Raw genomic sequence first — 27858 nt, forward strand, 5'->3', positions numbered from 1 at the left:
GGTTGCTCCTTCTTTTCCCAGGCATTACCATTACATGGGATTAGGAGGGATAAAATCCCAGAGCCGGGCTGGTTGTGTGCTCACACCACCGGACTCCAGTATCAGGCCCTCCCAGAGGTGGCCGCAGCCTCTCTGCTATCCTTGCAAGGACCCTGTCGCCCCTCCCAGCCGTTTGTTCTCCTGCCTAAATAATTTGGGTCCAGGCCAAGGCCGGGCCGGGCCCTGGCCACGCTGGAGAGCCCGGAGAAGGCCGGGGCTGGTGAGGAACGGCCTGTTCTATGAGACGTGACCGGGCCGGGCCTACCCTGGGGCTCGCCTGCAGCGCAGAGCCCGCCCGAGGAGCGGCGCGGGCCCCCGGGCCGCCGCCGGGCCCCCGGGCCGCCGCCGGGCCCCCGGGCCGCCGCCGGGCCCCCCGCCCCCGTTACCGCGGGAACGGCGCGACCCTTCCCGGCAGCCCCCGCGCGCCGCCGCCGCCATCTTGAGGCCTGGCAGCGCGGGGCGCGGCCCCGCTTCCAAGATGGCCGCCCGGCCCTCAGCGGGCGCTTCCGGCCGTGCTGAGGCCGCGGTTCTGGTAACGGCGGAGCCGCCGCGGCCCGGCCCGGGCTCGTCCCGCCGCCGCGGCCTCTGAGGCCTCCGGGCAGCGGGACCGGCGGATATGGCGCTGCTGCTGCGGATGGGGCTTCTCCGCGGCCGCTGCGCCTTCTGGCGGCCGCCCGCCGCCGCCTGGGCCCGGCCCCGCGGCTCTGCCCTCGGCGGGGTTCGCGGCCTGCAGGTAACGGGGCGGCGGCGGGGCCTCACCGAGCACTGGGGGCGCCGGGGGAGGAGAAGAACGGGGGAGAGGGGCGTTGGGGACCTGTCGTTGTCCCGTCCCGACGGTCCGTCGTGACAGCGCTGTTGGGCACTGACTTGAGAAACACCGTGGAAATATTGATATTATTTGTGTGGGAAGGGGTTTTATTCTTATCCCCTGCCATGGGCAGGGACACCTTTCTCTATCCCAGATTGCTCCAAACCCCGTCCAGCCTGGCCTTGGACACTCCCGGGGATCCAGGGGCAGCCACAGCTGCTCTGGGCACCTGTGCCAGGGCCTGCCCACCCTCACAGCCAGGAATTCCTTCCCAAAATCCCATCCAGCTCTGCCCTGTGGCAGTGAGAAGCCACTGACCTGTGTCCTGTCCCTCCACCCCTTGTCCCCAGTCCATCTCCAGCTCTCCTGGAGCCCCTTTAGGCACTGGAAAGGTCACAGGTCACCCCGAAGCTTCTCTTCTCCACGCTGAACAATCCCAATTCTCCAAGCCTTTCCTTGTACAAAAGGTGCTCTGTTTCCTCTCATCAGCTTTTTGCCTTCTCTGGATTTAGGGCTTTTTCTGTGGTGTAAGTAGGAGGTGGAAGGAGAACAATGTGGGACATTGTTTCACGCCAGGTTTTTCTGGGATCAGTTTAAATTTAAGCTGCTCTGTTCTAGAGACCATCAATCCTGAGGTTGCCATCTTAGGCCATCACAAGCTGGAAAAAAGAGGAGAACCAGGAAAAATGAGTGAGGGGTTTCAGCCTGGTCAGTGTCCCTGGCTGGTTTAGAAATTGGAGCCTGTGCAGTGGAGGGCAGACAGGGAATCGCACTGGAGAAGGGGCCAGACTTGTGTTGCATGAGACAATTAATAAGTGTTAGTTTAGATGTTGTGAAATTGCACTTAAGTGTGAATATCCATTGCAGGATTCTTGCTGACTTACCTCAGGGACAGAGCTGCATTGGCCTTGCTCCTGTGCAGGAGGGTTAAAAGTCCTTAAAATTTCCTTTAAAAATTCCTTTTTTTGTTGAAAAACTTCCTACCGTAGGAAATCTTTACATTCTAAGAATTTATTTCCAACATGCCTTTAGAACAAAAAAAAAAAAAAAAACAGACATAGAGAGGAGAAAAGATTAACTGTTAAGTGTTTTGAGCATGGGTTGTCTATTTCTACTTGTGATTTCTTTGCTCTGGGTTATAAACATTTCCCAAGTCGCGTGGGAAGTGCCCAACCAGGGCTCCCAGCTGCTGTCCCGACACTCACCCACAGCCTTTCCCTGCTCAGGAATCCGAGTCTCAGGGAGGCTCACAAAGCTCCAGCAGCCACATTACTTTTCCAATTGTTGTCTTGTTTCTCTTTCTCTCCTTCCTCAGAGCTTCCTGGCACCAACACTTTCCCTACCACGTCAAGGTCTCGGCAGAGTCCTGACAAAACAGCACCTGATCCGAGATCCAGTCAGACTTTGGAATCTTCTGGGTGAGTCCCAAGGAGCAGGAAGGGAAAAGGTCTGATTTCATAAGAGAATTGACCTTCCCTCTGCATTCCTGAAGGTGCAGCAAAGATGTTCTGTTCCTGGATGTGGGAGCTGGGGGTGTTTGCAGGGATCCAGGGTTGTGTTGGTGACAGGAATGAACAGTGCCACCTTCCCATGAGGAGCTCAGGGGATTAAAGAAGTACTGGAGTCGTTAGACTTTGTGTTTGTAGCCTTTTTTGGCTTTTATTGGACTATCCCCCAGCATTCCTGAGCAACCTGATTTAATTCCATTACCTATATTTCCTTTAATGAGCAATCCCAAGTATGAGGCTGTTCCTAACTGCCCACACCAGTGTTAGTGGTGGCTGTGCCTTGGAAATTGTGTCCATGGTTCAGTACTAAAGGAATTTCTCCAAATTATTTCCCTTGTGCCATCAAAACACTCTCTGACCTCTACTTGCCTGCAGGTAGCACCTCCTGGTTTGCTACATCCAGCTCTCAGGGGAGTAGCCAGAAGAATGGAGGATTCAAGAAGAAATCTCCACAGGAGGAGGATGGTACGTGTGTGCCAAAAATTCCGGGATTTACTGAAACACAGGGAAGGGCACGCAGGGAGGAAGACCCACCTTTGCGCTTCCCTGTGCCTGTAACTTCCCCCTGTACAAGCCTGGGGCTAAGAGCAAGTTGGAAGGAGTAAGTTTGCTTTAGATGATGGACTGGAAGGTACAGGACAGAACGTTGAAATCCTGGAGTGGTTTGGGTTGGAAGGACCTTACACCCATCCAGTGCCACCCCTGCCATGGCAGGGACACCTTCCACCATCCCAGGCTGCTCCAAGCCCTGTCCAGCCTGGCCTTGGGCACTGCCAGGGATCCAGGGGCAGCCCCAGCTGCTCTGGGCACCTGTGCCAGGGCCTCAGCACCCTCACAGGGACGGATTTTCCCCTAATATCTAATCAGGGGATGAGAGATCATGAAAGTGACTCTCCATGGGCCACTTTGCTTCCTGTGCAGATCTCCCCATTGCTGTTTGCCTTGGCATTGCCCCTTTATGAAGGGGAACAGTAATATTACCTGGGGCTTTTTTTTTGTTGTATTTTGACTTAATAAATTTGTATTAACTAAACCCAGTCATTGAAGCTGGATTTAGTTTTATTTGCTTATATTTCATTTACCTTCAGTGTGGATGTGTCCCTACTTCTGCTGAATCACACAACTTAGATATAAATTCTTTAAAGAGCTCTCAGCTGTGTTCCTAATTTTTCTTGGTTTTCTTTTTAAAATCAGTTTTTCTAGATACTGTTTTCCATGTCTTATTCTCCTAAGCCCCAAGAATGTAAAAATACTTTTGAAAATGAGTTTTATCTCCCTATAAACCTGGGTGGCTTGGGTTGGAAGGGCCCATAAAATCATCCAGCCCCCTGCCATGCCTCCAGAACTTTGTACTGCAAGTTGGGAGGCACTTAATGTCATTACAGACTGTAATATAATTTTATAATTTATTTTCTAAACCTTTACCTGGGTGTCATCAAATGGTGTGAGCACTTGGCTTTTGCTTTGTTGTGCTTAATAATTGGATCCTGTGCTTTTGAAGTCAGAGGTCATCTGCTGCTGACGGCCTGGCTGGTGTCACTGCAGTGTCCTCAGGGCCAGAGCAGTGCCTTTTCCTTGATGATCTGACTGGGATGAAGTGTTCAGTGGAGGGTGAGTGCAGGTATCAGAGTCCTTGGGAGGGAAGCCGGAGTGTGGAACTGGGGCGCGTGCCGTGCGAGGCCAGGGGATGACTGAGCACGGCACCTGGAAGTGCTGTAGCTGTTCAAATCAGTAACCAGCAGCACGCCGTGCTCCGTGGCCTCTCCTCCTGTGATTAATGGACAGCCTGGCTTTGGGAGGGGAATGCTGCCCCGTGTCTCCAGGGGAACACTTGTCTCTGCTGTAATTATTACAGAGAACTCTTCAAACTGTCACCGCAGCCCTTGCAAAGATTTTAATCAGAGAGTTCACATTTGGGGTTAATGGCAAATCATTGCTTGGTGGAGACTCAGGAGCTGGAAGAATTCCCACAGCTGCTGCTTGCAAGTGTCACATCCAGTCCCTGGGACTCGTTTCCTGAGTGCTGTGGGGTGGCTTGTGGTGCAGGGTGGATGTTGTGCTGTACAGACAGTCAATCTTCACCGCAGCTGGGAAATAGATCCGTTTTGTACTTGATTAAATGCAGACTAGAGGAAAGCTTGGTGTTGCCTTGCAACTTTCTAGAAATGGGGTTCTCTCCTGAAATTATTCAGCTGCAGGTTAAAGGTCCTAGAAAGATCTAATTCCTGGAGATGGGAGAAGTTGTGTCAGGATGTCTCATGGGCAGCTTTCCCCTGGGTGATGTTTTTGTGATCACACCCCTGTGTGACCCTGCCCCTTTAGAGCAGGTTATGGGCCTCCACTTGGTCTGAAATGAAATAGAGGAAAGTGCTCTAGCAGGAGTTGACTCTGACACCTCCAAGGAGCTTGCACAACCATAGATGGACTTCTCCTATCAAGATTCACTTTCCTTAAGTAGTTTCTTTCTCTGTAAAATATTTTTATTTAGAACCTGCTCAGCTTTCCAGGATGCTGTGCAGACTTAAGTCTTCTATAATGTATTTTAATTTTCCCTAAAAAGACTCTAGTGGATGTCATCCTGCAGCCTTAGGATGAATTCCTGAGTCCTAACAAAGCTGGATGCAGCAGATAACACTTGGTGAGGGGATGGCAGGAGAGAACAAAGCGGATGGGCTGGACGCGGAGCCCGAGCTTGTCACAGCCCTTTGAAATGATGACTTCTCTGCCAAGCTGCATTGTTTCTATTTAGGAACAAGCCTTTCCTGTTCAGCGTGGAGCAGGGCAGGGAAGCAGTGAAAAATGAGGCTGTGCCTCTGAAGGACAGAGGACTTTTTTTAGCAGCTGCCTGGGTCATATGTTTGTCCCTGGGTTTTGTTGCAGCGTGCGTAGGGCCTAATTGGTGACCTGTGATAAATGCTGGTGTCAGGACATTTGTTATGAATTTGCAAATAAATCAAATCTGGGCTGCAGCACTGGTGCATTAGAGCCCAGTGGCACAGAATGAATTTATTTCTGGGTGTGGAAGGGTATTTATGTGTGTCATGGTGCTGTTGCTGTTAAATTGTATATCAAGAGCAAGTGCTAAATTATGTATTGGGAACACTCACATGTGACTGGAAAGAGGAGGAGATATTTGTTGTCATTTGAACAACTCAAACACTGGCCAGCAGCTGACATTGAACTGTGCTGTGACAGCCCTTTACAGCCCACAGAATTGTAAATTTGCCTGTGCAGTGCAAAAAAATAAGTGTTGTGAGACTGGAAAAATATTTGATGGCAAATAGTTGAAGTAAAACATCTCTTTTCCATGTGTCATTGCTTCAGTGTGGCCGTAGTACAATAAAATTGTGGGAAAGCACATCCAGCATAGGAATCCCTCTTGGATACAAATCCTTAATGTAGGCAAGTTTTCAAACCCTCTGAAACATGAGGTGAGTTGTATGGGAGAAAATCCAGGGAATTTGGTTAAGGCAGATGGATTTGCAGTGTATTTGTTTCTGTGCTAGCTCCCATTCTCTGCAAATGCAGGTATTTACTGAGGTAGTGGAAGCATTGCTGGAGTTGTGGTGCAGGTGCCAGGAGATCAGAGCTCACCTGGAAACAATAATGTGCTGTGGGATTTACCAGGGACACTGGGATTACTCCTAATATTTTCTGCTGTGGAACCATGTTGTATAAAGTGGGTTGTAGTCATTCTGCAGTTTGATTTTTAGCAACAAGAGTCCTGTGGCTCTATTTGACCTCTGTCCCTATGGGGCCAGGCAAGAGAGTGTCTCATTTTAGCCTAGAGTGATATTTGGTGGGATTTTAGTGGGTTTGGTGCACTAGGACCATGGGAAGTCCAGTCCTTCAGGGGAAACCAAACATGCAGCAGAAAACCCCCCTCAAAAGTGCCATTGTGTTAATCTTTGTCATTTAGTTATCCCTTATTTGGGTCAGAAAACTTCACAATTACACACTAATCCTTTTTCCTCTGATACCTTTTTTTGTAAAGAGGAGGAGAAACGCAGGAGAAGGGAAAATCAGATGCACCTGGAACGTTTGCGGGCGCTGCTGGTCCTCACCTTCGTCGTGCTGATGCTTCGCTTCATGATCGGCGAGAACAGGGAAGGGACCAACATCTCCTGGAACTACTTTGTGAACGAGATGCTGGCCAAGGGCGAGGTGCAGAGGATCGAGGTGGTGCCTGAGAGTGACATCGTGGAGATTTATCTGCACCCGGGTGGAACTCCACATGGACAAGTTGTGAGTGACTCCCTACAGCTGTGAATGAGCTTAGAGAATACTGCTGAAGGTGACTGAATTAATGGTCAGTGAAACTCCAGCTGGTAAACTGGCTGTAGTTCTTTTCTTTCTTGTATTCGAAGTTCAGGGGTCTTCAAGCAACTGGAAACTAAGACCTCTAGTTTGAATTGTAAAAATAATTAATAATGTCCTGGGGAAAAAAAATCTTGTGTATGTCTAAAAAGCTGGAGAAACTCAGTTTTCTTCTACCAGCTCAGTCTGATACGGGAGAAGCTGACCAGGAGATTGTAAATTCTTCTGACTTCTTTTGTTTCAAAAGTTTTCTGCTGTTTGGATTTCAGTTATGAGTGTTCTGTCAAACTCCATCAGCCTTTTTTCCTAAGACCAGTGGGTTCCTAAATTCACTCGAAGCCCTGGTGTCAGTCATCTGCCCCCAAGTTCATTGATGCAGGATCAAAGGGTGTAGCATGAGGCTAATTTTTCCCTGACCTGTCCATGCTATGCCCCTCTGCTCCTTGCAGATTTTGATATGTAGTAAATAACATTTCCATGCTGCTGTGGCTTGCCTGTCCCCAGAACGTGACCCTGCTGTACACCATGCGCGTGGCAAACATCGACAAATTCGAAGAGAAGCTCAGAGCTGTGGAGGATGAACTGAATATTGATGAGAAAGAGAGAATCCCCATTTCCTACAAACACCCTGGCTTTTATGGAAAGTATGATATAAATTTGTCCTTACTGTTGCTCTTGTATTGGTGACAGCATCCTTTGCTTGGAAAAAAGAGACTTTTGGCTAAATGTTATCTAAATAGAGAGCAGAAAAGTGAGCTAGGATTTGGAGCATTGAATGAGTGTTTCTGAAAGATAAGGTGCTTTAGATGTACATTAATGTTTGAAAAGTGAGGGTCCTAAGAATTCTGTAACTGCAACATGAAACAGGCCAAAATGTTTCAGGTCAGGGTCGCTGAGTTCTTGCTCAGCCGAGCGCTTTTTATCCTCATAATCAACTGTGCAAGTGCAGAGCGTGATAGAAATCTTGGCAACAAGCGATGTTACAGCCTGGGCTGTGGAGAAGGCTGGGGATGCACTAAGCCTTCCTTCCTCGCTAACAATGCTTTGATTTTCCCATTGGAGATGGCCAGTGTGTGTAATTCCTCCTCCCAGGCACCTTGCAAAAACGTGAAGTTTGTGTCTGAATGGATACCTGGGCTGGATTTCACCCTCTCATCAACATTTGGATATTTTTAATATGTAGTTGAATAGATGAAGATAAGCTTTTTTAACTAATCATGCAGTATGAGACCTTCGGTTCAAATTCAGAACTTGCCAATTTTTTCAGACTTACATGTAACAGGAAGAGAGGACTGAACAGACAATCAGCCCCCAATGCAAGCTGTTTCCCCTGCTCCTCAAAAGAGATTTTATACAAATTTTTAAGAGCTGTGATGGGCTGTTAAGTCTCTCAGAAGACCTGATGAATGTCTGGAGGATTTGGTCTCGGTCTGGAGTTGGAGCCTGCGAGGTGCAGAGCCTTTGCAGGGCTCAGCTCGCTGTGGGCGCTCGGGGTGTTTCAGAATTAATCCTGTTTGCAGAGCAGACAAACTGAAGGTGACTTTCAGGTTTCATTGTTGCCATTGCATCTCTCACTGAGCAGAAACAAATGCAGCTGGGTATAGAGCTCCTGCTGGTCCCTTGCTTCAGTAAATCATCCCTCTGTGAGAGGTGGAACACACATTCCTGGTGTAAAGATAAGCACAAAAGTGTGGCGAGGCCGGATGGTTCCTCAGGCATGTGGAGCAGAACAGGGCCCCACCAATCTCAGCCTGTCATCTGACATAGGATCATTTTTCCTGCTCTTGGGGACACAAGAGCTCACAGGATATTTGTCCTCAGCGTGTTTGTCCTGTAACTCTGTTAGCCCTGGAGTGTCACGTCAGCTCCCCATCTCCCTTCTAATGCAATGGGTGTTCCAAAGGATTCAGAAAAATGACAGTGTTGGTGCTGGAGCACTTTTTTTCTGGCATAAAGGACTCCTGAGAAATTTGACTAAGTAGGATCAAGCAGTCTCTTAATGGGAGACCCACACTGAGATTTCTGCCAGGATTAGGAGAGTTGGAATCCCTATTGTTACCAGACACTCTCCTCTGCAGTGCACTCCTTTGGATGCACTGCCAGCCCCCGTGGATTCTGCTCCGGGTGTGATCTGAGTGCCTGGAAGTCCTGCTTGTTTTAGAAGCAGAAATGCCTCTGAAGTGGATGGTGAGGTCGAATTTCTTCCACAGCTGTAGGCAATGTTTGCCAGTGTCCTCTGCTTAACTTCTTAGGTTATGTAATGGTCGGGGTTTGGGGTTTTATATATCTATATAAAAACCTGCAAAAGTTCCATGTTCTTAATCACGTCTGCTCGTTTGCACCGTAGCCTAAATGTCCTTTAAAAGTAGTCATGTCAGGTAATACTGAGCAGCTGAATGCTTCAGTTTGTTCTTGTCTTTGTCCTTTCAGTGATGTCCTGTCCCTGATAGTGACACTGGTGGCCGTGTCCATGCTGTGGAGCATCTTCCGCCTCTTCAGGGTGGCGAGCAGGGCTGGAGGCTTCAACGCCTTTGTGAGTAGCCTGGGTTTTGAGCATGGTTTGCAGCCTGTGGGGAGTCTTGGCTTCTGCTGGGTTATATCCTCCCCTTTTCCCAGCAAAGTCGGTGCAGGATGAGGATGAACTGGTGCCAAGGACTCTCCAGTCTTACCACACCTTGCATCCTGTGCTGATCATCTCCCTGGCTGGTACCTTAACTGGCCTTAGCCGAGGTCCCTTCCCTTCCCAATGGCAGGAAGGGCTGAGCTCAGGGAATTTCAGTCCAGTTTGCTGTTTTCAAAGCTTGCTAATGAGCTGCAGCTGCAGATGGTGTTTTTCACTGGGCCCTGCCAACATGCCTCCCATACAGCCAGAAGTAGGAATTGCTGCTTTCTGCAAAATGAGTTCTCAATTTATAAAATATGTTCAGATTCTGGAGTTCATTATGTGTTGGCCTGTTCTGCTCCTGCCGCATGCCTCGTTTGCAACACCAGGCAAACCTCCTCCTCCTCCTCCCCTCTCCCACCCTGGCCTGGATCAGCTGATGAAGCTGTAGGAATCAGCCCGGAGTGCTCTGTCCCTGACCGCAGGGATTGGGGATGAAAACACAGTGAATTCAGTCCCTTGTTGGATTTCCCACTCAGTCTCCTCCGCAGTTCTCTTTTGGCTTTGAGATTCTCTTTGAACAAAAGGATGCAGCTGCTCAGAGAAAAGGAATATTTTAAAGAAGTGTTGAGTAATGAGGCCTTGAGGACTAGATTGTGTCCTTGCTTAAGTGGGGACAGCCAGGCCCTGAGTTTAACTCTTCCTTTGGATGTTTCTGAGGCTTCAGAAGCCATAAACTTTCTTTTGAAAGAAAAACCTCCTGAGTAGCTGCTTTGAGTAGAACATACTGAGCAGTTATGAGTGGGATGTTTAACTGAATTCTTGTTTTGACTCTTCTCGTGGCTTTGCATGCATCAGGAGATGGAAATGTGGTGGCTGTTCAGTTTAAGAACCTGTAGTTTTGACCTGGGGTGTTTCCAGCAGAAACCAGCAGCGGCATCAAAGACTGTGTAAAGTGCCTGTGCTTTCACAAATACTGGCAATTATTTACCACTGACAGTTATTTGCCAATTTATTTATCAACACATATTCCTTGGAACTGTGACTGTCCCATGTGTATTGAGGATCAGAGCATTTAGAAATCAGGGAGGAGATCCCAAATCAGGTTTTGGACATCCGCATGTTTTTAATAATCATCCCTGCCTGGTCTGCATGGTGTTTGAACTGGATTGTGTTGGGACTATTACTGCAAGTTTATTCTGTCTCTTCCCAACATGTGGATAAATAAAGTTTGAGTCAACCATCCATCTGGGAACTTTCTCCAGGACAAAAATCTGTGAAACACCAGTGCTTTGGTGGGGACTTCAGTGGTGTTTGGTAGGGACATCTGGGCTGTCTCCCTGGGCTGGGCTGGCTCCCAAAATGTAGCAAACAGCCTTTCCAGACTGTTGCCTTATTCTACGTTGTTTGGTCCTTGTGCTGCCTTCCCCAGAACCAGCTGAAGATGGCTCGTTTCACCATTGTGGATGGGAAATCTGGAAAAGGGATTGGCTTCAAGGATGTAGCAGGAATGCATGAAGCAAAAATGGAAGTCAAGGAATTTGTGGACTATTTAAAGGTATGTAAAAGTAGAACAAAACGAATGTTTGCTGCCCCCCTTCTGGGTTGGAGGGGTGACCTGGGCCAGGAGGGTGTGCTCTGCTCTTCATCCTTCATGGCTCTGGCCAGCCTCTGTTGAAACGAGCTCTGTATGTCCAGTTCCACAGTGGGAATGCAGATGGAGCTGCTCCCGTTGGCAGCTCAAAGTTGCCCAGGCTGAAAACATTCTGGGGAAGCTCTGGGAAGCCCCACTGTGGTGCAGGTGCTTGGTGTGAGCTGTGGCTCTGACTGAGCTGTGTTGTCCTTGCAGAATCCCGATCGCTACCTCCAGCTCGGGGCCAAAGTGCCCAAGGGTGCCTTGTTGCTGGGCCCACCGGGCTGTGGGAAGACTTTGCTGGCCAAGGCTGTGGCTACAGAGGCCCAGGTGCCATTTTTGGCCATGGCAGGCTCCGAGTTCGTGGAGGTGATTGGAGGTGAGGTGCTCTGAGGAACGGGGGGGAGCTCTCTCTGTGTGTTGTGGAGCTGGAGGGAGCTTGCCTGGGCTTCCTGCAAAGGGCAGGGCTTGGCATGGAGAGGATGAGTTGGATACATAGACTGAAGAGATAAAAGGTTTTCAGTGATGCAGTTCCTTAATTATGTAGTATCTGAAGTGCATTTCTGGTGGTTGCTTTCTGACAGAGTGCAGCTGTGGTCCTTCACCTGCAAGCATCCTCTCTGGCTTCCCTGTACCTATTATTAAAGCCCTTGACTGAGGCTTCCTTCCTTGTATGGAAATGCAGATGGGGAAAGTAGGGCCTCTCTGTGCCTTGGGATTTCCATCCTTCTCCTTTTCTTCCTTCCTCACAGATCTCTTGAGACCCGACAAGGGTCAGTATGCAGGAAAATGTGGACTATTTCTGCTCTGAGCTGTGGGAGGAACAGGAGGCCATGTTGGGAGCTGGGAGCAAAGCTCCTCTTGCAGCAGCTGTAGGAGTCCCTGCAGGTTTAGGAGCCCAGTTAAACGCAGCCCCAGGACGCACTGAGCCTAAGGACTAAACGCAAGTTCTGAGGCGGTTTCTTTGTGCCCGGAGTGTTGAGAGAGGGACTGTCATAGTCAGAGGGTTTGCCTGGTGTCAGGTGTCTCGTTGAGGGCAGGTAAAGCTGCTCTTCAGCTTTGCTAACAGCTTTAGCTAGCAGTTTTTCCCTTTCCCTGCAGGCCTGGGAGCCGCTCGTGTCCGGAGCCTGTTCCGGGAAGCGCAGGCTCGCGCTCCCTGCATCGTCTACATCGATGAGATCGATGCCGTGGGCAAGAAGCGCTCCACCAACGTGTCTGGCTTTGCCAACGCTGAGGAGGAGCAGACCTTAAACCAGCTGCTGGTGGAAATGGATGGTCAGTGTTTCTCCCTGCCCTTATCTCCTCAGAGGTCCAGCTGTTGGCTTGTTCATCTTTGTCCTGCTTGAGCTTGCCTGGCCTCTGCATCGTTCTCTTGCTGAAGTCTGAACCAGTGTGAGCCCATGTACCCCTTCACTAGTCCCTAAATCGAGTAAACTTCAACCCCCTGGAGTTTCGGTCCAGCTGGTCATTGCACGTTGTTGGATACTTGCTGTACCCAGCCTGAGACAGCTGGGAGTTCAGCTGTCCTAAAGGGACAGAAGTGATGTATTATATCAATTCTCCTATCCACTGCGTTATGTTTGTGTTGTCTGCCTTGACCACAGGATCTCTGAGATGAGGGAGATAAGCTTTGCAAACAAGTCCTGGTTTGAGGCCACACTTGTGTTTGGTTTCTGGCTCTTGTGCACCTGGAATTGGCCCTTTGCTCAGACACCTTCACACAAAGAACGATCCTTTGGCAGTCCTTAGTCCCGTCTCCGTCCAAGCCTGCAGCGCTGACCCAACTTGCAATATTTCTGTTGCTAAATCTTACTATTGCAGGGTCGGGAATAACCAACTACCTGCCCATCAGGGAGAGTTTGTTTCACTTTTCCCTTCACTGTAACTGTGACTCATAGTTTGACTGTCATGTTGTCTCATCACACTCTTCATATGAAAAATTAGAAGCCATCATGCACCAAAAACATCCCCAGATGTGGGTTCCAACTGCTGGCTCATTACTGAGTGTTTCCAGTGAAGTAGATGATCCTGACAGGAAAGGCCAGTGCTAACAGAGCCTGGCAGTCCTGGCTTGGCTGGGTCCTTTTCTCCCCTAACAGTTGTAGGGTGAGCTGGCCTCTGAATTAAATGGAAGCCTGCATGTCTGTTCAGGAGTATGTAGTCAGTACATTCCACATCTCTATCCTAAAAATGAAAGTGTCTGATTTCCATCAGTGTGTAAAAATTGGGTGTGGTTTCCAGAGTGTTTTCCTGGTGAGTCTCAATGCAGAAATAAGGGTTCAGCTCAACTGGAAAGTGAGTTTAGAAGGTAAATATTATCCTCAGTGTGTACTTTATAGTCCCCTGTTTGCAGTGTGCTGCCTGGTTTATTTTTAAATCTGTATTATCTCATTCTTTATTCGTGTCTCGCACAGATTATGTACAGAGTCCTTCATTTTGCTCAGTGCTTTATCAAACGCACACTAAAAAAAACAGTCCAAGGAATTGACAGTGTCAAACAGGAGACAGCTGGCAAGGATGTCAGGCTGGTGCTGGGAACATGGGATCAGCAGGGATCCTGGCACGTGTCACTGGAGTGTTACCTAACGGAGTGTGTCACCTAAAACAACACTGATGGGCCACGTGCAGCACAGCAAAACACTGCCCAGGTTGATGGAGAATGACCTGTTTAGGAGGGGAACAGTTCTGCCCCAGGAGTGGTGAGTGTTTGTAAGGAAGCCTTGAGATGGAAGGTTGAGAGCTCTGGTTGAGCTTCAGTTGAAGGCTGAAGGCAAGACAATACCATAGACCCGAGACGGGTATTAATTGGAGGAAAAAAATGCACAAAAGCAGATCAGTGAGTCATCACTGATCGTTGGGTTTCTGTGATTGAATGAGATTTCTTGGAGGGAAGGGAGAGGGAGGAAAGGAGGATCAGTGCTCTGCAGGGGGCTGAGTGCACCATGAGCTGCACGGGGTGAGTGCAGGCTGGGGCTCCGTCACATTGGTGTGAACATTTTGGAGAAATCAGGGGGCTCTTCCCTGAGCAGCCTCGGGTTCCTTCCCTCTGACAATTTGCTGTGCGTTCGGGAAGCACCAGGACATGGTGGGAGAAGGGGAGGTGCCGGAGGGAGCCTCTCCACAAAAGCTGTTTGTGAGAGTGCAGTGAGTGACGCACAAACCCCGGCTCTGCCGGAGCAGGTGCCTGCTTTGAATAGTGAATCTTCCCTCTCAAACCGCAGACAAGCAGAAGAGGAATGTGACCCAAATCTCTCCTCTGTTCTGGATGCTTTGAGAGGAGCTCTGGCAGTCCTGGGCTGAGCTGGGGGTTTGTGAATGGAAATGCAGCATGGCTTTTGGTAGCAGCTCTTCACCTGGAGCCCTCAGACAAGTCCTGAGCTGTGCCATGTGCAGCCCTGAGGCTTCCTTCAGGAAGGGGCCCCATTTCAGTGCCGCTGCTCCCAGGAGATGTGCAGAGGCTTTTGGACAGGTGGCTGGAGGGTGACACAGTGTAACCCTGCAGGTGAAAGCCCACCAAGCAGGGTGTTGCTCAGTGGGGGAGCAGGGCACTTGCAGCTTGAGTAGACTCTTTTTTCCTTTCCTTTCTAGAGTGGTTCATTTGTGACCCTTGCAGGAACTCTTTTTTTCAGGCTGCATTTCCAGAGCTGTCTCTCGTTTGTTGATGCAATGAGGTGTTGTTTTTATAGCCTGTTCCTTTGGCTGATCTTTGCCTGTGACATGCCAGGTGGTGTTGCATTAAGCAAGTAGGGCAGAAGCTGATGTGAGGAGGATGCTCTCAGTGCTTCTGGTTTTTTATTTGTTCTAATAGTCAGACCTATTTTAAGAGAGTCTTCCCAGCTGCAAGGCAGATAATGCACTGTGCCATCTAATCCTGCCATTCCTGGAGTGCCTGCCAGTCTCTGCTTGTTTATCCCACTCCAGAGTGCAGTGTGATACACGCCTGAAGGATGCTCGGCTTCATCCTCTCCGGCAGCTTATTCAGGCAGGAGCCTGCAGAGAGGGAGCACCAGGTCTTTTGCAGCAGAGGCTGGCACAGCCAGTCCCCTGCCTCACCTGGAACTTTGATCTGTGCTGAGCTCTCGCACGCTGACACATTTGGCAGCCCTTCTGCTGGAGCTGAGAGCTGAAACTGGCCCAGCTTACGTGCACGGAGCCGCCTCTCCACAGCGTGGGACTTGGCAGAGGGAAGCACATGGGACTGTGGTGTCCTTTCCTTGGGAAGGCTGCTGTGTGCCAGGGCTGGGGAATGTGCTGGAAGCGGGTGACTCACGCCCAGGGGTCTGCAGGCACCTGGGGGAATGCAATAAATAACCGTGTGGGGCAGTGATTCAATGGGAGCTCTGGCTCCCCACCCAGGCAGCACAAAGTCTGCCCCTCTTTTCCCTCCTGCAGCTGCCAGTGCCCTGCCTTCCCTTCCCCAGGAAATCCTGTCTGCCTTTGATGCCTCCATCGAGGCTGCTCTCAGGCAGCCTGTAAATCCCAGTGCTCCCTTCACCTTAAAGACCTGGGGAGAGAACCTGCTCTGACTGGCTTGGCCAAATTCTGTGCTGATAATCAGTGCAAAGCTCTTGGGGTGTGTTTTGTGTCTGGTGTGGGTTCTGCAGGGCTGGTCTCTGCAGGGCCCTGCACGGTGCCTGTAAGAGGTGAGGAGGCAAAGAGCAACTCATGGTGAAACATGGCCCTTTTTGGGTGGCAAAACTGTCCTCTCTCTGCACTAACCTGAGCAGCGCAGAGGAAAGCCTGTCCCTCCCCTGGTGGCCTGTCTGTGACTGAAGGCTGAAAGTAAATAAAAACTGAAAGGGCTTTCCGTGGAAATTTGTGGAAAAGGCTGTTTCAGCTGGGAAATGCTGCTTGTACAATCTGGAGCTAAAGGCTCAGGAATTGACTTATCCTGGGGGTGAGAAGGCATCTGTGAACTCATCAAAAATAGAGATTCCGTTCTGGATTCTAGTTGGAGCAATTTCCAAGTGTGGCAATAGGAAGGAGAAAAAGAAGTCTTAAGCCAAGACATACTAAGCAAATGAAAAGGGGATTTCAGAGTATCCATGATAACCAGGGACTGGCCTGGGTCACCTGGGAGGTTCCTTCCTGACTTTGCTCCAAGCTGCAGGGGATATTCAAACTCAGCAGCCCCAAAGGGTGCTGTGCACACCCTCTGGCTTTGTGTAAAGCTGTGTACTCCATCCCCTGCCTCCAGCCCACTGTGTGCCTGCAGTGCAGTCTGAGGTGGGGAAAGCCTCCTCCTCTGGTCTTGTTTTTGGCAGGAATGGGGACCACGGATCACGTCATAGTGCTGGCTTCCACCAACCGCGCCGATGTCCTGGACAACGCCCTGATGAGACCTGGGAGGCTGGACAGGCACATCTTTATTGATCTCCCAACACTCCAGGTGTGTTTGACCAGCTGCCTTGTCCTTCCTGTGACTGAGGTGTCCCAGCCCCTGCTGGTCTCACTGGCCTGGCAAGGCTGAGCTTGGAGGAGATGGATATGTTGAGTCTCTGTTTGCCTTTGTTCTTGTTTCTGTGCTCTGGCTCGAGGATTTGTGGTGCTAATGCAGTGGCTTGCTCCTCTGAAGTGACAGCTCACTGGTCTGGAGGTCTCTGCTCTGGTAGAGCCTTGGCAGTGAAATCTTTTGTGAGGTTCCCTTTGCCATGCAGATGCAGAGCTATGTTTGTGTCTTCTCTTCAGGAAATTGGGAAGCACCTAATTGGCAATTGGCTGGTGTGAGAGCTTAAATTGTCATGTGCCTTGAGCACTATTTGTTCTGTAGGTTTATTGCCCTCCCTATCCTTGTAAGGCTCCTCATTTTCCTTTAGGCAGCCTGTTAAGTGACTTTCTCCTTCTGAATGCTTTTAAAATCCATTTACAAGAGTCTTCCATGTCTGCTGTGTTGACATTTGTAGCAGAGTTCTGGGAATAGGCTCAGCTGCAGTGAGGATCTGTGTGCTGTGCCAGCACAGGCTCTTCCTCTCCCATCTGTGCTTCACTGTCCTCCTCAGAGTTTTCAGTGAAAATACCTTAAATGCCTGATAGAATCTGGCCCCGGAAGCATGAACTGTGCAGCTGCCCTGAAGGAGGAAGGGGAAAAACCCTGGCAACTGAGCCCATTGTTTGAGTCAGGATCTCCTGGACCAGCTGAATGAGTCACTGGTGGCTGCTCGCCAGCGGCATCTCACCCCCACCTCCATCTGGGAAATGGGTGCAGGCTGAGGAGCTGCTGGATGGGCTTTGCACTTTGTGGTTTGTGCAGGAGCAGGTCGAGGCAGTCAGAGCGCCTTCCTGCGAGGGCTTAGATGGTGAGGGAGAAGTTAAGACAGATTAGATTGAGAGTGGGGAGGGGAGAGTGGCCCTGAGAGAGAAAGCCGTGACTCAGGGAGAGCCTCGTGCATCTGCTGGGAATTTGAGAGCTGGGTGTTTATCAAGGCTGCTGGAGCTCTGCAAGGAGAGCCCTGCCCTCTGCTGGCACTGTCGCTGTCCCCTCTGCTGGCATTGTCAGTGTCCCCTCTGCCGGCAGTGCCACCACCCTGCTCCCTGCCACCACAGCAGGGCCCCATTGTGCCCCCTGGCTGGGCTGAGGTGCTGCGTGTTCTTTACAGGAGAGAAAGGAGATCTTTGAGCAGCACCTGAAGGGGCTCAAGCTGATCCAGGACGGCAGTTTCTACTCGCAGCACCTGGCAGAGCTGACCCCAGGATTCAGTGGTATGATGGGCTTGGGCTGCTCCTGCTCCACTCAGGCTGGAGCTCCTGGGTGCTGGGGGTCTGATGGGGAGTTTTGGTCAAAAAGGGCTTTTTTCTCCATTTCTGTGGAAAACAGAAAAAAATACTGGGAACCTGACCAGCTCCCTGGTGAGCTCTGATGAGCAGTTATTCATGACTATTTTGAATCTTCTGAAATATGTTGGACTAGCAGGGTGGGGTAGGGGAACCACTCTATAAAATGCCTAGGTGCCTAACTCCTAAGGGAAGGAACCAGTTGTGCTCCTCTCAAAGCTGTTTAGGATGAGGTGCTGCACTTCAGAGGAGAGATTGTTAAATTGATTTATGTTACCAGGAAAGCCGTGGAAGGAACAAGTAGGAATTATTTTGCTGTTCAGAGTAGAAATTGGACAGCTCTGCCTGGCTCCTGCATCGAGCCTGCTTCCAGGGTGGGTCCCTGGGAGCTTGAAACAGTGCTGAGCAAGGGGCTCCAGAGTTCCTGTTTATGTGGAGTTCCTGGAATATTCTTTCTGGGTTTCCCCTCTCCCAGGCCCCAGCACGCTGCCTCTCCGTGACTGCTCTCAGCAGCCCCCCGCCACCATCACCCACCCACACAAACTGGGAACAGATGTTCCTTCTCTGCTCTCCGAGGTCGAGCAGAGCAGCAGCCTGTGCCAGCCCGCTGCCCACACCATCCCTGTCCCTGGGAGCCAGCCTTGGCCTCAGCCTGCTCCTGGATTGCTGAGCTCTGTGTGGTATCAGCATTCCCTGCCAAAGCGGTTGTATTATTCAAATCCAACATCAACACCACGGCTCTGTTCCCAAGGAACAAAGAGCACAGGCTGTTAGACTTCCTTAGGTCCTTCTCCAGATTTGTTTGTGCCCATTCCTCCCCTGAGTTCTCTGTCCCATTCAGACCCAGTGTAACTCTTGTGAACTCATGTCTGCAGGAGCTGACATAGCAAACATCTGCAATGAAGCTGCTCTTCACGCTGCCAGGGAAGGGCACAAATCCATCGATACCTCCAACTTCGAGTATGCCGTGGAGAGAGTCATTGCAGGTGAGAGATGCAGCCATTCCATGGAATTATGGACTGGTTTGGGTTGGGAGGAACCTTAAAGCCCATCCAGTCCCACCCCTGCCATGGCAGGGACACCTTCCTCGGTCCCAGGGGATCCAGGGGCAGCCCCAGCTGCTCTGGGTACCTGTGCCAGTGCCAGCACCTGTGCCAGTGCAGCAGCATTTCTTGATGTTCCCTCAGGGTTTGTTCTGCTCAGCTGAGGGGGTTACATCCCAGAAAGACAGATGGGTCCAAAGTGTGCTCTGGCCTGAAGGTCTTCAGTGACAGTCACAGAAAGTTCTCTGAAGGAAGACCCCAAATGGCTCTATCTTCCTGAATGTGAAGGAGTCTGAACCCATAGCTCAGGGAAAATGGCCACTGGCAAAATAATAAAGAGGAAAATTCAAATCCATGTTGCTTTTTCAGTTTAGAAGGTTGGGGTGTTGTGGGTTGTTGTTTGGGGTTTTTTTTTTTAACAAGAAGAGTGACGATATCTCTGAATTTTTCTTGCTGCTCTGGACACCTGCTACATAAATATCAATAACAAATAGTCTCTGCATCCTCACCAGCAAGAAATTAGAGATTTTTCTTTCTTCCCTCCAAGCCCAGGCTTTGATGAATTGGCAGAATAAACTGCAAGACAGTAGAGCACTGTTCTCCCTCTGAGAACGTCCTGTGGCCTTTCCCTGCTGCTTGTGCCCTTGCCAGGAGAGGAACCTCTGGAGATTTCCCCTAGCTGTGTATTGTAGGGAGGGGAAAAGAGTTCCCAGAACTCTAGACTTCACCTGAGGGATTTGAATCTGGTGGGTTTCGGACTGAACTGCCCTGGAGCCAAGCTGTGGATCTCATAATCTGACACTGAACTGCTTCCAGGCTCCATTCCCAGCAGGAGCCTGGGCACACAGACTGGCATTCTGCCTTGTTAGTGGAACGTGTGGAACAGGATGTTTGTACTGGGTCAGTTACTTCCTGATCCTGGAATTAAGTCCTGAGTGTTTGCTTTATCAGAAAATGCTCAGAGAATTCCTCATTTAAAATAAGATGTTTGAGAAAATTCCTCACAGCTTCACCTGTTGCAGCAAAACAAAACCTTTGCAGTGCTTTGGTTAAAAACACAAATCCCAAACTGTACTCAGGAGCTCCCAAGAGTGGTCAGGGAGACAGCTGTAATTGTAACACAAAAATTTTCATCAGCTGCAGCAAAGATCACAGAATCCTGGACTCGTTTGGGTGGGAAGGGACTTTAAAGTCTGTATTCCAACCCCTGCCATGGGCAGGGACACCTTCCACTGTCCCAGGCTGCCCCAAGCCCCATCCAACCTGGCCTTGGACACTTCCAGGGATGGGGCAGCCACAGCTGATCAGGGCAGCCCCTGCCAGGGCCTGGCCACACTCAAAGGGAAGATTTTTTTTTCCCCTGATATTCCAACTAAACCTCCTCTTTTTCAGTTTGAAGCCATTCCCCCTTGTCCTGGCACCACATGCTCTTGTAAAGATGTGTTCTACTTTCCCATCTGCAGGAGCACAAGCACCAGACTTGTGGAGAGAGACTCACTTGCCTTTTCTTTCTGAGCCTTGCCTTAGTTCCCCAGACTGGGAGAATAAAGCAAAAAGCAAGGAAGGCTGGGGGGGGCTGGCAGCAGAAGGAATCTCTGGGATCCATGTGGTGGGGCATTGCAGGACATGAGCTTTGGCAGTTAAAGCTGCCTGGCCTCACTCAGGCTCTGGTGTGTGTAGGAAGCCATGGAGTCTTTTTGTTGCTTAATCAGATTCTCTCATATTAGCAAGACTGGCTATTTTTTGTAGACAGATTCTAAAAGACCCCAAACAACCCCCCAGGCCCCTCTGTTAAATGTACCCTTTCCATGTCATAGGAATGCTTCTGGGTTTCACAATCCAGAGGGCATTTCAGTTCCTATAAAAGCTTTTCTTGAAAGAAAGAAGATATTACTGTGCTTTCCATTAGGAGCTTCTGGTTTTAATAAGAGTGGGGTGGAATCAAAAGGGAGCTCTGCAAGTCCAGAGGCCCTGTCAGCCTTAAAGCTTTGTGTTGCTGTAAGGGAGGAGCAAGAACTTCTCTCTGTGGTAGTTCCCATTGTGTTTTTAGTTTGGGAACAGAAAGCAGTCAGTCAGATCTCTTGGGAGTGAGGGTAGAAACCTGCTGAGCACACAGAGGCTTTTAGGGCTTGTCTTTAGAAGATGGAGCCTATTTTCTTGGTGGCGTTTGTGTAAGGCCAGCAGAGATGCACCAGAGTTGTTTCCTGGGTGGCTTGTGTCATAAATGTGATAACTACAGGCTTTCAGGGGACTTCCATGCCTGCAGATTATGTAGGAAAAAAAATAATCTTGGTAGGCACACTGTGTGCTATTGTGAAGAGCACAGTCCCTCCCTCAGTGGGCTGGCAGGGATTTTTTAAGTGTAAGTGTGTGTGTATATATATACACACATATATTTATAGAGAATAGATACATCTTTCTGTGGAAAGAGCCATACAGGGCCATGCTCACGCACTGCTGAGGGCAGGGTAAGGGACTGACTGATGGAAATCAAGGCAGTTGCAATTAATCTGCTGTTGCATCGTGCCTGGCGGGGCACAGCAGTTTCCAGGGTCCCAAGAAGTAATTTTACAAGATCTGCCACGCTAATTTTGTTGTTTCCTTGTTTAATAAAACCCTTGACTTCGTTTAAAAGTTCATGTCAATAGAATGTTGTTTTCCAAGACATGAAGCAAGCTTGGTGCAGTATTGATTCTGACTGGCTGCTCTCCCCTCTGCTGCCCTGGGCTCTGTGTGGAGACTCTGGCCTGCACATCCTGGGACCTTTTTGCATCCAACATTCTGAGCTCTAACGAGTGCCTGACACACTGTGTGTTCTGTACTTATTTTTTCTATGTGCTAGAAGTTTTACTTCCATTTATCTCTTTTTTTTTTTTTTTTTTTTTAAACCCTTTTTGGACTTGCTCTGCCGAGTTGGAAAATAGATATTTGTGAAAATCGCCTTCCTGGAGGAAGGGTTAAGTGTGAGTTATGGCTTCATTTGCTGGTTCTCAGGAGCCTGGGAAATAAGCTCATACGGAGCATGCCGTGTGTAATCAGAGACATTTCTGGGCTCCAGAGAAGGATTTCTGTATCTGCTCCTGGACTTCAGCTGATTTGAACACTCTTAATGCACAGTCTTCTCAACTGGGGCCTTGTGTATATGATTCAACATCTCTCTTCTCTCTTGTACTGCCTAAGGGACTGAAAACAGCAAAATGAGTGTGAGACTCTAGCTAGTCTCATTTTGGGTTTTGTTGTTTGGGATTTTTTTTGTACTGTTTTCATATTTTTTCCACCAAAAAAAAAAAAAAAAAAAAAGCTGTTGTTTTACACATCCAGCCCTGGGAACAAGATTCTTGAGCTGTGATCAAAACAAATGTCAAATTATTTGTCTAATGATTAAGTCTGTTGTAAGGAGAAGTGGGAAAAGTTTCTGCCGGGGTTTTCAAGCAATGCCAGGCATGGATTGCTTTCCACCTCAGGGCCAGGGAGCACCTTTTCCAAACATTTTAGTTAAAGGGGTTTTGCTGCTTCCCCCTCTCCAGAGTCAGCACAAACAGGGCTGTGCCCTGGGCTGGACCAGGCTGTGCCCCACTGATTGCACCTGTTGATAACTTACCAAACCCTGGTGTGTGTTCCCACAGGCACTGCCAAAAGAAGTAAGATCTTGTCACCAGAAGAGAGGAAGGTGGTGGCGTTCCACGAATCCGGGCACGCGCTGGTTGGGTGGCTGCTGGAGCACACCGAGGCAGTCATGAAGGTACCTCCACTGCCAGGGAGGGGAGTCCCAGGGGCTTCCCTGTCCAAGATTGCTTTGTGGTACAGTGTGTGCAGCTCTGCTCCGCTCTCTGAGCCTGGGGCTGTGCTGCTGCAGAAAAGTGAATGGCAAATACAGAATCATGGAATCATGTTCCTTGGAAAGGACCTTTGAGGTCATCGAGTCCCACTGCTCAGCACTGCCCAGCCCACCACTAAACTAGGAGGGGTTCAGGCTGGATATTAGGAATAAATTCTTCACTGAAAGGCTGGTTAAGCATTGGAGCAGGTTCTCCAGGGAGGCGGAGGAGTCGCCATCCCTGGAAATGTCCAGAAACAAGCGGACGTGGCACTTCACAGTATGGTTCAGTGGGCTGGTGGGATTGGGTCGAAGGTTGGACTTGATGGTTGTGGAGGACATTTCCAGCCTTAATGATTCTGTGATTATATAAACCATGTCCTTAATTTATGCTGTAGAGAAATCCATTATAATGCTCCATTGATGATAGTGCTGGTGCAAAGCCGATTAACAGCTATAGGAGAAGCCTTGCAATTAAAAATTACAAGGAACTGAGTCTCCTGGTGCTGCTGCTCAGTCATGCACTTCCAGGCTGCTCCGTGTGTACACACATCCAAATGTGATCCCTTTCCCAGCACGTTGCAGCCAGTGAAGCCACTGCAGGAGTTGCTCTGATACTGATGGAGAGATGTGTTTTCCAGACTGGGAGGTTGTGTGCCCGAAGCCCTTCTCTGCAGGGAAAGGCCTCTCTGGCACCCTGGGATGTGATCTGTGCACATCTCCTCCAAAAGCAGGGACACTGGGGGGAGGTGGGGGAGTGAAATGAGGAGGGTGACAGCTCCTTGGCCAGTTACCAGTAGCACATTCACTCTGAATGACCCATTGTGTAAGCAGAACTGGTGTTAATTACTCTCATTTTGTGGGTGGGGAAAATGGCTGTTATTTTTCTGAAGGCTCCTGTCTTTCTGCAGGTAGTCTCAGGGATTCTGGAGCAGAATCAGTGAACTCCGTGTGGCCTATACACTCCAAAGCAACTCCTAAATTTCAGGATTTCTGTGACTTGCTGTTAAGGATAATTTCCCGATCAGGAAGTGTGTTTGTGTGTGAAGGCAGAGCCCTCGGTGCAGGAATGAGGACACGCTGCTGTCCTTGGCCATGTCTCTGTAGGCCATCCTGTCCGTGGCTATGGACAAACTTCACTGGGAATGCAGAGGCCTCTTCCTGCCCTCCCTGTGGTGCTGTAGGGAGAGCTCTGCAGTTCTGTGAGCTGAGGGAGCTGCTCTGTGTTGCAGGTGTCCATAGCCCCTCGGACGAACGCGGCACTGGGATTCGCACAGATCCTGCCCCGGGAGCAGTACCTGTTCACCAAGGAGCAGCTGCTGGAGAGGATGTGCATGGCCCTGGGGGGGAGAGTGGCCGAGGCCATCACCTTTAACAAGGTCACCACAGGTGAGGAGCCAGAGCCTGGCATGAGTAGGTGGAGGTCCAAGGGGATCTGAGCAAGGGACGGAGGTTTCCTGTGCTGGCAAGAAGAAATGTCACATGGTGTGTTTTGACACTTGCAAGCATGGAGGTCTCAGGGCTGGTTGTCACTGTCTTGTCTCAGATTTGTCCCAAAGCCTAAGGCCACAGTTGCAGCTGGTGGTGAGGCTCTTGAGAAGACCTAGAACTTTCTTTGCTGTTTCAAACTAGTTAAATCCAAATAGGATCACAGAATAGTTTGGGTTGGAAGGGACCTTAGAGCCCATCTCGTTTCACCCCTTGCCATGGGTAGAGACACCTTCATTAGTCCAGGTCGTTCTGTGGGCAGTGGCAGGTCTGGACTCAGGTGAGCTGGCCACAGAAGGGTCACTCTGTCACTCTTGGGACCTGCAGGAACGTCCCTCAGTGGGTTGAGTGTTCACCCCCATGGGCTGCAGTGGGTCCTCTGCTCTCTCCACTGGTAGGACATGTGTTTGTGCAGGATGTGCTCTTCCTGCACTGAGCTGAGAGCTGGCCAGCAGTGTATGTGTCTTTCCTGCCCAGGAGCACAGGATGACCTGAAGAAGGTGACCAAGATTGCCTACTCCATGGTGAAGCAGTACGGGATGGTGCCCAGCATCGGGCAGATCTCCTTCCCAGACCCGGAGAGTGCCCCTGGCATCGGCCGGCGCCCCTTCAGCCAGGGCCTGCTGCAAATGATGGACCACGTAAGGCCACCCTGGGCTAAGGGTTTCTTCCTGTTCTTTGTTTTCTGCAGTTCACTGAAAAATGGCAAGTGGTTTGCACCCAAACAATTTGCATTTTGCTGTTGGCCAGTGAGTGAGCACTTACCTGTTCCATGACTGTGTCAGCGCCGTGCAGTGAGGCAGCAGGAACAGGCAGAATCCCACCTGGCTGTGAGTTCAGCCCAGTAACCTGTGCTGTGCAGGGCTGAGATGGCAAGAAATCTGTGTCTTAAGCTCACAGCTGCACAGTGTAGATGTATGCACTGCCTAGATCAGATCTAACCAGACTGATGGTCAGACTGACTTCAGATTAACCTGTTTTAACAGGAAGTTTGGCTTCATTGCTGAAAAAACACATTGCTTTAGTTCAAAAGCCAAAAAGCTGGAAACAAAAAAAGCTCTATTTCAGAAGCACCATGGCTGCGCTTCCTTGGGATTTGTGCTGAGCTGCACCTTTAGCTCCTGGCCAGCCTTAATCTGCATTTCCCATCGAGCTGTGCTAGGGCAAGACTTCACTGCCCCTTATCACCAGCACTCCTTGGGCCTTTTTCCAACGAGTTTATCCATAGTTTCTGTTGATGGGAATCACATTCTGCCTGGCTCAGTTTGCAGATTCCATCCCTCAGTGCTCTCCTTGTTTAGCCACACATAGTGTTTGTTGCCACCTACGTCCCAACTCCCTCTTCTTGTTTCTTCAAGGAAGCCAAAATCCTGGTGGCTCAGGCTTACAGGCGCACAGAAAAGCTCTTGCTGGAGAACCGGGACAAGCTGCAAACAGTGAGTTGAATTGTGTGGGGGTTTGTTGGTTGGTTTGGGTGTTTTTAACTGGTGGTTTTGCTGCTTTCTGTGCTCTGTAGCTCAGCTGTTCCAGTGTTGTCTCTCTCCTAGAAAGTCTTGTAGTGGGAGTGTTGGGAACGAGCGACTGTTTACTGTGTATCCCCCAGATTCAGAGCAGGCACGGGAGGAATGTGTGTGCCTTTCCCAGCAGTGAGTAGTCTGCCTCCTCACACCAGCTGGTGTTTGCAGGGTAGATAGAGGAGGAGGAGTACTCTGTGGAAATGATCAAAGCTGGAAATTGTGTCCTTCACCTGCACTTCTCTGCTTGCCTCTTGGCAGTGCAATTTTCTGGAGAGCTGACAGTGACTGTTTTTGGGAAGCCAAGCCAGTAATCAGGTGGACAGTGTCTGGCTTTGGTGCAGGAGTATGGTGCCTGTCACCTTGGCTGGTGGGGGCTGGTTCCTGCTTTCTGGTGACTCCAGGCAGTTTTCACCTCCTTAATGACTGATACACCAAAGAATCCTTGTTGCAGAGACAGAGCTTTGCCTCCTCCCCTTTGTGTCCTGATAGTCCCGATCCAGCCGAACACCCTGGCACGTCCCCACCTGTGCCAGGAGCTCTGTGCCCAGTGCTGAGCCAAGCTTGGGTCACAGCACCCTCTGCATCTCCTTGACTTCCCTTCAGAATTCCGGCCCGTGACTTCCAAAATGACCAGGGGTCAACTGAATGCTGCCTATTTTGCAAATCAAGCAATTCTTTTCTTTAAATTCTGTTTTTAAACAAACAAGAACAACAACAACAACAACAACAACCCCTTCAGCAATGTCAGGCCTCCAGTGTGTGGTAAGGAGAGAGCTGGGACACGCTGCTGTCCCCGGGACAGTGCCCTGGCAGCTCTGGAGCAGGGATCCTCAGGGGTGTCTCTGCAGGCTCCTCTGTCCTGCTGCTGCCATGTAACAGCAGCCAGATGTTTGCTAGAGGCTCAGCACAGAAAAACTTTAAAGTGCAGCCAAAGTATCTCCAGAGTCCGTGTTTCGGTTGCCAGGCCAGCGTGTCACGTCTCCTCAGCAGGATCGAGCAGTTCCACTCTGGACAGCCACCTGCTGCTCCAGAGGGGTGGTGCTGCTGCCAGAGGGGCCAGAGAATTCCACTCTTCTGGAGAGGAACTTGTGCTGACCTCCAGCCCCTGCCTGCAGGAACAGGCAGCTCTTTGTTAGCACCGTGTGTGCAGGGAAGGCTCTGGGTCTGCCAGAGGTCTCCATGCTGCTGCTCTGGCTCTTGGGCAGGGCCGCAGGTGCAGTGACAGTGGCAGGAAGGACACTTCTCTCATTGTTCCTGGAGCTCTCATTCCAAATCATTCCCAAGAGCTTGCTTTGTTGCCTGCAGTCACATTGTGTATTCCTGGCCAAACATGCTCTTGGGAACGGTGCTGGAGCCTGGAGAATTTGGTCCTGGCTCCAGTAGCTTCAGGGTCACCCATCTGTGGTGGCACAGCCAGGCTCTGCTCCTGGGGGGCTGCAGGTGCTGAGGCCTGAGTTGAGCTGACAGTTCAGACCAGCTCAGAGAAGCAGTCCTCCGCTCTCTCCGGGGCTCCATCCCTCACTTTGCCTCCTTCCCCTTTTGCAGCTGTCCAGTGCCCTCCTGGAGAAAGAAGTGATCAATTACGATGACATTGAAGCGCTGATCGGGCCCCCGCCCCACGGGCCCAAGAAGATGATTGCTCCTCAGAGCTGGCTGGAGGCAGAGAGGGACAAGCAGGACACCAGGGAGGAGGAAACACCTCCCCAGCCACCAAACCACGAGGAGGAGGAGGAACCACGCCTGAGACCAGTGTGAAACCACTCCCGTGTGGAATGGGAGGGCTTCGGAGGCTTCTTTTGGACACAGACCCTCTGCCTTGTCAGCTCCTGAGTCAAAGGTGCTGAGCAGGGAATTGCTGTGCTGCTGCTGCTACCCCAAAATTAAGGGATGGCTGCGTTGGCTCTTTGAGCTTTATCCTGCAGGAAGGAGAACTCCTCAGGATTTCAGAATTGATTCCTAGCAGGGTGGTGGTGATTAGGAGTTGGGTAAGTCTGATCTGCTGTGGAAGTTTCTTGTACACAGGAGCAGGGAACGTATCCCAGTGAGTGGAAGATCCCACGAAAGCCACTTCTGGCTGTGCTCTGTACCATGGCAGGAGGGCAGGGCTGTGCCCTCAGCATGGGGACAGCCCTGTGGGGCTGAGCTGGGCTGCTGCAGCTCTTGTGTAACCTTTGAACACAACACACAAAGAGCCCTGGCTGGAATAAACTGCCCACAACGTGCTGCTGTGTGTGTACAATGTGTCAGGCTCCGGGGGTGTTTTGGCACACACGAAGCTCATTAGAGCTGTGGAGTGGTACAGGACAGGGGCCTCC

The 27858-nt window shown here is 50.3% G+C and overlaps 2 protein-coding genes across 3 annotated transcripts in view; one reads left to right on the top strand and one right to left on the bottom strand.

Annotated features, from left to right (window-relative positions):
* The window catches only part of VPS9D1 (VPS9 domain containing 1), a 74569-nt gene that overhangs the window by 6073 nt on the left and 40638 nt on the right, over nt 1–27858 (bottom strand). The gene's annotated exons all lie outside the window — the stretch shown is intronic.
* On the top strand, nt 496–27765 carry SPG7 (SPG7 matrix AAA peptidase subunit, paraplegin). Of its 2 annotated transcripts, XM_068203204.1 has the most exons (17): nt 498–772; nt 2163–2265; nt 2731–2820; nt 6350–6600; nt 7177–7316; nt 9103–9205; nt 10707–10832; nt 11124–11286; nt 12009–12182; nt 16172–16296; nt 17504–17606; nt 18554–18664; nt 22348–22463; nt 23771–23927; nt 24504–24667; nt 25385–25462; nt 27089–27765. In XM_068203204.1, exons 1-17 carry the CDS (start codon nt 656–658, stop codon nt 27296–27298), a joined length of 2331 nt encoding a protein of 776 aa, XP_068059305.1. In that variant the 5' UTR covers nt 498–655; the 3' UTR covers nt 27299–27765. The 2 variants fall into 2 exon arrangements, with proteins under 2 accessions (XP_068059306.1, XP_068059305.1); XM_068203205.1 differs by lacking the exons at nt 7177–7316; nt 9103–9205 and having other exon boundaries at nt 496–772.

The sequence above is a fragment of the Anomalospiza imberbis genome, chromosome 12 (genome assembly GCF_031753505.1).
Source record: "Anomalospiza imberbis isolate Cuckoo-Finch-1a 21T00152 chromosome 12, ASM3175350v1, whole genome shotgun sequence".
In the NCBI taxonomy this organism is placed as follows: domain Eukaryota; kingdom Metazoa; phylum Chordata; class Aves; order Passeriformes; family Viduidae; genus Anomalospiza; species Anomalospiza imberbis.